Source organism: Sceloporus occidentalis, unplaced genomic scaffold, assembly GCF_023333645.1.
Source record: "Sceloporus occidentalis isolate IW3139 unplaced genomic scaffold, rSceOcc1.0.p SCAF_13, whole genome shotgun sequence".
NCBI lineage: Eukaryota > Metazoa > Chordata > Lepidosauria > Squamata > Phrynosomatidae > Sceloporus > Sceloporus occidentalis.
The window spans coordinates 15,623,617-15,635,691 of NW_028316993.1; the positions used below are offsets into that span (position 1 = coordinate 15,623,617).

The 12,075-nt window shown below is 47.0% G+C and overlaps 1 protein-coding gene across 3 annotated transcripts in view; it reads left to right on the top strand.

The window, feature by feature from the left end:
• Positions 1 to 12,075, top strand: part of DLGAP3 (DLG associated protein 3) — a 185,153-nt gene that overhangs the window by 161,775 nt on the left and 11,303 nt on the right. For all 3 annotated transcript variants that reach the window (XM_089478250.1, XM_089478252.1, XM_089478251.1), the window contains exons 8-11: positions 2,256 to 2,341; positions 9,963 to 10,387; positions 11,195 to 11,286; positions 11,932 to 12,075. In XM_089478250.1, coding sequence (XP_089334376.1) covers positions 2,256 to 2,341; positions 9,963 to 10,387; positions 11,195 to 11,286; positions 11,932 to 12,075 — 747 coding nt within the window. The remainder of the gene's footprint in view (positions 1 to 2,255; positions 2,342 to 9,962; positions 10,388 to 11,194; positions 11,287 to 11,931) is intronic.

The following is a 12,075-nucleotide window of genomic DNA, read 5'->3' on the forward strand; positions in this document are numbered from 1 at the left end:
GGTGACCAACCCAAGGGCACCCAGTGGGCTTCAGTCATAGTCTGACTCTTTGCTGATGCTGATGCTGATGTGGTGCAATTTTCCATGGAGTCAATTCACAAGAGAGGCCAAATTCTTTTGCAAGCCTCTGTCCTGGACTTTGAGACAGGCGTTCTCCTTGCTTCCTTCCATACAGCTTGCAAGAGTGTCTGCCTGATAAGGCCTTTCAACTCAGCTCAGTATCCCTCTGGAAAAAGGCATGAAAGAAACAGCTGGCGTACCATAGCACTTGATCTCTGTTTTCCACTCCTATAGTTTATCTGGATTTCCTTTTGCATCTGGTGCTGGGGATGTAAAAATGTACTCGCCTGTTTTGAGAGAGAGAGCTTTCTTCTCTCCCTCCCCTCCCCTCCCTCCCTTCTTCCTACCTATGAATCTTTCTTCTCTCCCCTCTTTCTTCCCCTTAAATATCATTCCTTGACTGACCTATCCATCTTTCTTCCTTTCACCTCCTTTCTCTCCCTTTATTCTTTCTTCTAATCATCAGTCTCTTTCCCCCTCCTTTTCCTCTTTCTTTCTGGCTACATTATTCCCTTCCACTAACCTATCTGTCTCCTTCTGTTGTTTCTTCCTTTTTGCTTCTTCTTTTCTTTTTTCTATTACTTGCACATTTTCCCCCAGGCCTTTCCAAATTTATCTTCCCTCGCTTTCATTATTCCTTTTCATCTATTAATCTACCCACCTTTTTTTTTTCATTCATTCATTTCTTTATCGTTCCACTCTTTGTGTGGTTTTGCCTTTATACTTTTCTTTCATTCCCCTTCTCGTCCTTTCTCTTTCTCTCTCTCCTTTCCATATTTTGCCCTTGATACCTTTTCATTATTTCTGTTTATTGTTCCACTTATCTCTCCTTTCTTCCTTTCTGATTTTTTTTAAAAAAAACAGTTTCCCTTACTTATCAGTCTCCCTTTCTTCACTCCTCTTCCCTTTTTGGTTCCATTCATCAATCCACCACCATCTTGATATTACTTCTTTATCCATCCAAACCTTCCTTTCTATTATTTTTATTATTTTTGTCTGACATTATGCTTGTAACTTACCTTTTCATAATTGGCCTGACATATGTACAAGACTGAATCGAGTAGTTTTGCAACCTCCATATTCACCTAGGGAATGCCATGGCATGAATAAAATATGGCTATCCATGTGCACAGAAGCCAATGGAGTACCTGATGAACCACAGATGCTCAATGGGAACTCCTGATGCACATCAGAAGATCCAAATGCACATCAGAAGAGACCAGTGCACATTGAAGCACTCTTGTCTGGGTGTGCATCATCACAATCCACTAAAAGAGTTTAGTTCTATTTCTGCAACATATAGACAGATGCGTACATTTACAAAACATAGACTAGAATGTAGGACTGCAACCATTATTATTATTATTATTATTATTATTATTATTATTATTATTTTCTATATCATTTTTCCCAACATTGGGACTCAATGTGGCTTACAGAATACAGTGGGCCCTTGGTTATCTACTGAAGTTTGGTTTCACTCAGGATGACCAGATGTCTTGACTACAAAGGAAGACAAGGCACCATAAAATATAGGATGTTCAAGAAAAATGTAGGACATGAAAGCTAAAAACAGTAATCTAAACTTAAATTCATACATCATAGTCATGCTCAAAATGGAGGACATTTAGGAATTCCTCCTGGACAAAAGGCTGGACATGACTGGGAAATGTTGGACATGACTGGGAAAAGGAGTACATATGTTCCAGGACACCCCATGGATACCCAAATCCATAGATGTTCAAATCCCATTATATACAATGATATAGTAAAATGGCATCCTTTATATAAAACGTCAAAGTCAAGGTTCACTTTGGGGGGGGGGAGGTAATATTTTCAAGCTGTGAATGGTTGAATCCATGGATAATAAATCCGTGGACATGGAGGGCTGAGAGTATTATTAAGGTCCAAAACACACTGCAGAAATAATCTAGTTTGGGACCTCTTTAACTACCCTGACTCAATGCTAAGGAATTCTGGGGATTGTAGTTTCATGAGACATTGAGCCTTCCCTGACAGAGAGCTCTGGTGCCGCAACAAACTGCAATCCTCCGGATTAACACAGTCTCAAACTGGATTATTTCTGCAGTGCATTTTGTACCTATCTTTCATTTCCTTCCTTCCTTTTCTTCTAATCAACTTATATTTCCCCTCTTTGCTTCATCCCTTTTCTTTCTCCTTCCCCTCCTGCAAAGGTGGAAACCATCTCCGATTCTGACACAGAAAGCAGAAGCCACCGAGAGGTCCACTCCATCGGGGTCCAGGTGGAAGAAGATAAAAGGTATGGCTGGTTAAACATCCCTCTTGCTGCTTGGCTCTTGCCTCCCATCAGTCCCCCAGAACTGCAATCTTTTGCATCCGCTCAGTTGTCATTGAGCAAAAGCTTCCACTAATGCCCCTTTCTCCCCAAATCAATATTCCCAGCACAAGCCTACTAAAATCCATTAAAGAAAGAAAGATTCATGGAGCCACTGGTGTTGGCTGCTAACCGCAGCTGGATGGTCCCTGGGTTCCTGCAGATAAGACAGCAAGTGCTGTGCCTCATTCAGGGAATTTAATGCATGGTCTAGAAAATGTCATCTTCTACTGTAACTCTCCTATGTCTTCTCGTGGCTTGTTTCCTTTTCCTTTGCAATCCTCCTTTCAAAGAAAAAAATCTATTAAGAAGGATGACACAATGGCTGGAATGCACAATCAGAGTAACAAATGCCTAACCCAGAGGATGTAGAAAAGCTTATGCTACAATTTCTTCTACGTATGTGAAGTCGAAGGCTTTCATGGCTGGCATCCATAGTTTTTTGAGGGTTTTTCAGGCTATATGGCCATGTTCTAGAAGAGTTTGTTCCTGACGTTTCGCCAGCATCTGTGGCTGGCATCTTCAGAGAATGCTAGCATGGAAGTGAGTGAGGTATATATACTGTGGGTCTCTTGGTTGAGATGAAGTGATTTAGATGATGATGATGATGATGATGATGATGATGATGATGATGATGATGATGATGATGATGTTCAGGCTATGTGGCTGTGTTCTGGAAGAGTTTATCCCTGACATTTCACCAGCATCTGTGGCTGGCATCTTCAGAGAATGCTGGCATGGAAGTGAGTGGGGTATATATATACTGTGTGACCCTAGGTTAGGAGGAGTGATGCAGATGCTGGTGAAACGTTAGGTTCTTCTACATAGTTACGCTCAAAGGTGCTACAAGATCTCCTTGCATAAGTTTGCGACTGGTTCTTATTCACAATCCCTGTGTTTTCAATAGTGTTGAAAATATGTGGGGACTCATGAAAGTCCACCAGTCCAGACTTACAGGTCAGCAGCCACTGTGACAAGGGCCTGTTCTTTTGTGAGCCGGGACACAGCAGACTGATGTTTCTACCCTGCACCTGCGAGCAATCCCAGTGCAAGGAGAAATTGCAATAGGGATTCTGCTTCCAATTTTTACATTGGAGATGGCTCATGAGAGGAAGGTGGAAATGTCAGTCAACTGTGTCCTGATCGACAGGAGAACATCACCCAGTCGCTCAGAGCAGCTGCTGCCCAATAAGTGCAGATTGGGGAGAAGGTCCGGCCAAGTGATACTACTTAGCTACATTACTAAGATAGTTGCATGGTAAAATACAGCAGGCCCTTGGTACCTGCCGGACGCAGCCTCACTGGCTCATATCTATTCTGTGGATTCATAGAGTTGGAAGGTACCTTGATCAGTGTCTAGTTCTAATCCCTGCCAGTGCAAGAATTCACTAATAAAAGACACCTGGGAGATGCCCATCTAAGTTCTGCTTCAAAACCTCCAACAGAGAAGAGTCTGGGCCCCCCTCAGGCTGTTTGCTTAGGAAACTATATGGGTACTCCATGTTCCCAATGAAAACCAAAGTGAATTTTAAGTGTGAAGTGCTGCCTTGTTTTCAAAGCTCAGAGCTTGTAATCATTCTCACAAGCTTAAGAAAATACAACCTACAGAACATAAATGTAGCTGAAGATGTCAGCTTCCTCAGCCGCTCGGCTCTCAATGTTAGGGGAAGGTAGGAAGTCCGTGGCAATTGTTATAGTTGCAAAGATGTGGTCGAAAGGCTGCTGACTGAAAATACTCACTTGAGCAAGGATTGCAGAGTGGAACTTCTAGAAGCCAGGAGGAAAAGCTTCAGCAACATAGTCCTTCTCCCTTGGCCCCGCTTTAGTAAGCTGAACCAGATATCCCATCCGAAATAACCTTAGAAAGGGAATGTGAGGGCTTTGAGGTTGCCCATCAGTGCATAGGGACACAGATCATTTGGTCATAGTGAGAGACGTGGTATTTTTATTTAAATCACAGCAATTATTTCTCTAGCAAGGGTCTCCCCCAGGCTATATCTGCAGCCATCAAACCCTTATTACTCTTTAGACTGACCTTATTTTGGTTTAATAAAAGAGCACACATTTTCCGGGGCCCTCCAGGGGCGACAATTCACCTTCTAAATAGGTTGCAGCCCAAATAATTTTCTGCACACTGTTTAACTTTTAAAAAATATATGCCCATTTTTTAAACACTTGTGCTGGACTGCCAGCCACTTCTGGGTTTGGAGGCATTTTGGAAGTCCATACTGCCCCTAGGAGTCTCTGAAATGTAGGTGAGCATATGAAAGCCATCTGTAAAACGCTGTCACGTTGTCCTTCTCAAGCGTAGGGGAGAGTGATGCATTGCTAGCCGGTTTGCAAGTGGCTATTTGGGCCATAGCTTAGTGCCCATCCTTTGCATATCAAAAAAAAATCCATGTGACAGGACTGAACTAGATGGACCAAAGACCTGGCTCAGGATAAGACAGCATCGTGGTCCTCCTAAAGAAAGCCTACCCATGTGCATAAATGTGTGGGTATGGGTGCGTGCATTAGGCTTGTGTGATACGCACATCCCTCTGAAATTATTTAGGAGATCTCCAGGGAACAACATACAGACAGACACACCTGATTTCCCTGCAGTTCACTTCATGGACAACCTGAATCACAGAGGACATGATAGGACCACCACCCTGAATGTCCCATTTCTTCATTCAAGTGGGGGACCGTCCTCTCTTCTTCTTTCGCACACTCTCTCTTCTCTCTCAGTCTCTCTTCCTCTTCCCCCTCCCTTCTCTCTTTTTGGTCCTTCAGCATCCATCCACTGCTGGTTGCCATAGAAACGGACCAGGGAGCAGGATGGAGGAAGGGAGCCGGCATTTTCACAAAAAAGAATTCAGGGATGCCACTGCTCACTGGCTGCTGGTCTGACTTTTCCCATGCTTTCTCTCTCACACACACACACACTTGTCCCTAGTGATTCAAAGAGAGATGCATGCCTAAAGCTAGCGTATGGCACGTGCTGAGCCTCCTGCCTCCGAATCTTATACATGTAGACCAAGGCGTGTGGAACGTGTGCCATTAGACCTCTGAAGTTGATGGACTCCAACTCCCATCAACATTAGCCAATGGGGCCCCATTCCTCTTGCAGGTTCATGGTTAATAATAATAATAATAAAATCTTTATTTATATCCCGCCCTTCCAGAAAGATCAGGGCGGCTTACAATATAACAATACAACAAATACAGATTAAAAACACAACAAGGTCAATAAAAATAACAATAAAAAGCCCCATTAGCCCGTCCTCATGGCCACGGAAGAGGAGGGAGGCCCACAGGATGTTAGTCGGGGAATGCCTGCTTAAATAGGAAGGTCTTAAGATCCTTCCTAAATTGGGCCAGGGTAGTAGATGAGCGGAGCTCGGTGGGCAGCGTATTCCAAAGGGCAGGGGCAGCTGTGGAAAAGGCTCTTCTAGAAGTAGAAGCAAGCCTAGCCCCTGGCACCTTCAGCAATTGCTGCCCAGATGTTCTGAGGGTGCGAGGCGGATTGTACGGGGAGAGGCGGTCCTTCAGGAAACCTGGGCCCAAGCCATTTAGGGCTTTATAGGTAATAACCAACGCCTTATATTGAGCTCGGAAGCGAATAGGCAGCCAATGAAGATCTTTAAGTATAGGTGTTATATGGCTGGTCCTGGTAGCGCCAGTGACCAGCCGGGCTGCCATATTCTGTACCAATTGAAGCTTCCGAGTTTGGTATAAGGGTTGCCCCATGTAGAGTACATTGCAGAAGTCCAATCTCGAAGTTACCAGAGCATGTACAACAGATTCTAGGTCCCTCCGGTCCAGGTATGGGCGCAGCTGGCGGATCAGCCGAAGCTGATAACAAGTGCTCTTGACCGTCGCATTCACCTGAGCAGTTAGATGAAGCGACGAATCAAGAAGCACGCCCAGACTGCGCACAGAGTCCTTCACAGGGAGCGTGACCCCGTTCAGGACAGGTGGAACCACGGCCATTCCTGGACCGGGGGAACCTATCACTAGTACCTCCGTTTTCTCTGGATTTAGTTTGAGTCGGTTTTTCCTCATCCAGTCCATTACTGACTCCAGACAGGCCACGAGAGGGGAGACGCCATCCCTGGTCACTGCATCAGTCGGAGACATAGAGAAAATAATCTGGGTGTCATCAGCGTACTGATAACCCCGCGCCCCATGTCTCCGGATGATCTCTCCCAGCGGTTTCATGTAAATGTTAAATAGCATGGGAGACAGAATGGCTCCCTGAGGGACCCCAGTTTTAAGGGCCCGCTCACTGGAGCACACGTCTCCCAGCTGCACCATCTGGGACCTCCCAGAGAGGTAGGACCGGAACCACTGGAGCACAGTGCCCCCGATCCCAACCTCCGCCAGGCGCCCCAGAAGGATACCATGGTCTATGGTATCGAAAGCCGCTGAGATGTCCAAGAGCACCAACAGGGACACGCTTCCCCTGTCGATGCTCAGACGGAGATCATCGACCAAGGCGACCATGGCCGTCTCGACCCCGTGACCCGCCCGGAAGCCAGTTTGAAATGGATCCAGATAATCAGTTTCATCCAAGACCGCCTGAAGCTGGATCGCAACCGCCCTCTCGATCACCTTCCCCAAAAATGGTAGCAGCGAAACAGGCCGATAATTATTATGTACCAGGGGGTCGAGGGAGGGCTTTTTTAGGATCGGTCTTACTATGGCCAATTTGAGATCCGATGGAAACTGCCCGTCCCTCAAAGAGGTATTAATTATTCGGCGTAACAATGTCGTTACTACCGGTCCCCCCTGGGCCGCTAGCCATGAGGGGCAGGGATCAAGAGAGCAGGTCGTTTTCCGAACACTTCCGAGGATCTTGTCCACATCCTCGGTACTCACCAACTCAAACTGATCCAGTGTAACACAGTCCACGGAGGCTCTGGACACTTCTACCCTAGGCTCTGCATTAACATCGGCGTTCAGACCTTCGCTTATGCGAGAAGTTTTATCCACAAAAAAGTCATTGAAAAGGTCACAGCAGGCCTTAGAAGGTTCAAGGATCTGGTTCGGGGCAGGAGGGAGCTGGGTTAGCTCCCTGACCACCCTGAACAACTCTGCCGGACGTGACTCAGCGGACGCAATACGAGCACCATAGAACGAATTCTTTGTTGCTCGTATTGCCTCTCCATAGTCCTTCAACAGCCGGTCTAGGAGAGTCTTGTCATTTAAGCGAAGGTGTTTCCGCCAACGGTACTCTAGTCGTCGCAGGACCCGCTTCCTTGCCCGGAGATCTTCCGTATACCAGGGCTTACGATTGGAAGCGGGCCTGAGAGGACGCTTGGGAGCGATTCTGTGTATAGCCCCAGAAAGACCGGTATTCCAGATACCGGTAAGGGCATCAACAGAGTCGCCGTCATTTCCAACCGTGAGCCCCTCTAGGGCTTCTTGGAACCTCTGAGGTTCCATCAGCCTTCGAGGGTGGACCATCCTAACTGGTCCACCACCCCCGGGAGGGATCTGGGTAGAAGCCTTGATTTCCACCTCTACCAGGAAATGATCCGTCCATGACAAGGGGGAAATTTTAGCAATTTCCACCCACGGATTTTCCGCATCCGTACAGAAGACCAAATCGAGGGTATTACCCGCACAATGCGTAGGACCCTGTATCAGCTGGGACAGGCCCATGGCCGCCATGGTTTCCATGAATTCCCGAGCCGCACCGGATGGAACATAGTTGGACGTGAGGGAGATGTTGAAGTCGCCCAGGACAAGAAGCCTGGGCGTCTCCAACATCAGCTCAGCGACCAGCTGTGTCAGCTCGTTAAGGGAGTCCGCTAATGCACGGGGTGGCCGATACACCAACAGAATCCCTAGACTGTCCCTAGCCTTTAGGGTCAGGTAAATACACTCGATATAGGTGGTCTGTCGGACGTGGTTCCTGGTGAGGGACACGATGTTCCTATGTACCAAGGCCACACCCCCCCCCCCGCCCACCTAACCTGCGCTGGTCCTTCACCGAGTACCCGGCAGGCAGGGCCTGAGCCCACACAGCATCCCCTTCAGGCCCCAGCCAGGTCTCGGTAATGCAAGCCAGGTCACACTTAGAGTCCTCCAGGAGGTCATGGAGGATGTGGGACTTGTTGTTAATAGACCTGGCATTGCACAGGAGCAGCGACAGGGTTTGTGGCACGGTTGGAGAGACCCTCAGGTTCTTTCGGTTGGGAGGGGGACAGGAAGGCGGGATAGATATAACGCATCTATCTCGCCTTCCCCTGGAACGCAAGTCCCTTCTCCCACCGCCATACCTCCCCCTGCCCCACACTACCTCAATAGGGGCTCCGCTCTCCCAGATGTCATCCCTGGCCCTGGCATCCCCCCGCGCCGGTTATCGGAGAGAGCCGGAGCACTCTGTGGCCTCATACCCAGCGATACATTTTGGCTCATTTTCGAAAAAATATTTCAAGGATAAGCCTTACCTCCGATGCAAATTAAACCTTGTTAGTCCCTTTGGGCACATTCCCTCTGAATACTGAGAGCCCAGCTGCATAGTGCATTGGTTAAATCATCCAGCTTTCTTGACTTCCATGTGTTGGAAGAAAGGCAGGGGATGTATTTAATTAATAAATTAATAAAATCAGCATTATATGTGAGTATGGTGAGGAGGGGTCTTACATAAATCAGGACTGCAGCATGCAGGGAGAAAAGGTCTAGACCATTCTGCAGTGCTGGCAATTAATACACACACACACACACACACACACAAAGAGGCTTCAGTCCAACATCCGCTCAATATATATAAATGCTTGCGTGCAGAGATATGCTACATGAGTGCTACACAACCTCCCTGCAGAATAGCAACACTGCACAACACCTGTCACTGACTAGGTGCCATTGCACCATACACAATGCAAAAATTCAATTCAAAGTATAGGATGCACAACCGTGCGCAATGGATAAAACGCACAACTACAATATAGGGTTTGCTGTTGCTGTTGTGTGCCTCCAAGTCGTTTTTGATGAATGCCAACCCTAAGGCAAACCTATCCTAGGGTTTTCTTGGCAAGAGTCTTTGGAGGGGGTTGCCACTGTCATTCTCTGAGGTTGAGAGAGTGTAACTTGCCCAGTGTGGGTTTTTTTATGCTCAAGCCTGGAATTGAACCCTGAACTCCAGAGTTGTAGTTCAACACTCAAACCACTACAGCACAGTGGCTCTCTAAAGTATAGGGTGCACAATCACAACATGCAACATACAACCACAACACAAAGTGTATGATGCGCAACCATAATGTGCAAATAGGACATACAGAGTTTTGTTCAGAGGAGGCTTGCCTTTTCCTTTCTCTGAGGTTGAGAGAGTGTGACTTGCCCAAGGTTGTCCAGTGGGTTTCCATGGCTGAGTAGGGATTTAAACCCTAGTCTCCAGAGTCATAGCCCAACACCCAAACCACTACACCATGCTGGCTCTCATCATTCTTGCCTACAAAAATGAAATGTATGAAGATTTACATCCTTATTGTCTATAAAATGGGTTCATGCTGTGCATCTTAGAAGGTATCCTAACCCTCTTCCCTCTTTGGTCCAGGCGTGCTCGGTTCAAGCGGTCCAACAGTGTTACAGCGGGTGTGCAGGCTGACCTGGAGCTGGAAGGACTGGCAGGGCTGGCCGTGGCCACCGAAGACAAAGCCCTGCAGTTTGGACGCTCCTTCCAGCGCCATTCCTCAGAGCCTGAGTCCACGCGGCAATACTCAGTTTACAAGACAGTGCACACGCAAGGCCAATGGGCCTACCGGGAAGACTACCAGATGCAGTACGACACCATGGAAGTGCCCCGCCAGGATTCCTGGATGGATCGGGGCTCACGCAGCCTGCCGGATTCTGGCCGAGCATCGCCTTGCCACCGGGATGGGGAGTGGTTCATCAAGCTCTTGCAAGCCGAGGTGGAGAAGATGGAAAGCTGGTGCCAGCAGATGGAACTGGAAGCTGAAGATTATGACCTACCAGAAGAGAGTGAGTCTATGTCTCTATCTCTCTCTGTGTGTGGGTCTCTATCTCTCTCCCAAGTCTGGCAGAGTGTTGGATTGGTGGGATCTCATCTGGAGCTGCCATCTTCCTTTTCCAAGCCAGTGTTTGGACAATGCAGCTGGTGGCTTCTCTGTCACTGGAGTGGGAATCCACTTGGGTTTTAATCCAAACTTTAAAGACACTGAATGTATTTTGGGAATACATTTTGTCCTCCCTTCCTTAGAGATGTTAAGAGCATCACCTCCCAGTTGCAAATTCCCATTCCTGAGCAAGGCCATGGAGAGGATGATGCCCCACAAGCTTCAGGTGTTCCTAGATGAAAAGGATTTTCTAGGTTCATTTCTGTCTGGATTTAGGTCTGGAGAACAGGGGTGAAACAGCCTGTATCGTCCTGATGGATAACTTTATTCAGGAGAAAGAGATGAGAATGTCTTATTGATTTGTCAGTTCATTCTCCTCAGTCTCTTAGTGTTTTCTGTATCGTCAACCGCAGTAGCCTATTACACATAAAATTATTGTTCTTAATGGGATTTGTGTGTGGTATTGGGTTTCCAGAGTCTGTTAATCATCTTGGGCTTTTTGAATCAAAGGGTGAGGTGTAAATAAAAGAGATAATACTTGTGTTTTTTAAGTGCCCATTTAAAAGGAAAAATATCTTTAGCACTACTCCTAGTTTGACTCTCAGACTTGAAGAGCTGATGGAGATGCTCCAATGTTGGGCATGCCTTGAAGTCATTTTTTTAAAGACCATTTCACCACTGACCTTCTCATATTCTCCATCTGTCTCCCCAGTCCTTGAGAAAATCCGCAGCGCAGTGGGCAGTGCCCAGCTCTTGATGAACCAGAAATTCCAGCAGTTCTACCGTCTCTGTCAGCAGAACATGGTAAGAGGACCTCTATGTGCATACTTAGGCTGCGGTCCTGTTAGTGGCATACCCACACATAGGTTTCCTTAAACCTCTGTATGTCCTTCTCTGAAGATGCCAGCCTGCTGGTGAAATGCCAGGAATAAACTCTTCTAGAACATGGCCACCTAGCCCAAAACATGGCCACATAGCCCAAAAAACTCACAAAAATCTATAGAGTATGGCTAGTTTTACTTTTAGTGGTAACATGAGGGAAGAACTTTGAGGGTGAATTGCAGCATCCAATACAGAAAAATCCATAGGCGAATCCCCAGACGTATCAAGCTGCCTTACCTTCACTGAAGTGAGTTAAATAATATGTATTAATACCTAAAGCAAAGGTGAGGAAGTGCATTTTGCAACTTCATGCCACCTCCTTGCACCATTTTGCGGAGGGAGGACATGATAGTAATGCTTCCACAGAGCAGCAAGTCAACTTTTAATTCAGCAAAGGGCTTCAGGGAGTTTGGGGAATCCAAATTTGACAAAAGCACAGCTCTGATTCTCTACCTTCAGCATCTTCTTGTTCATCAATGCCCAGGTGAGACTGGCCGAACCTGTCTGTGACCCCTAAGTGAAGGCAACTTTTGACATCCCATTCCTTTTCTGCTTCACCCTTGTCAGGATCCGAATGCTTTCCCCATGCCCACTTTCCAGGACCTGGCTGGATTCTGGGACCTCCTACAGCTCTCCATTGAGGACGTCAGCATGAAGTTTGCTGAACTTCACCAGCTCAAAGCCAACGGGTGGAAACCCATTGAGCCCAAG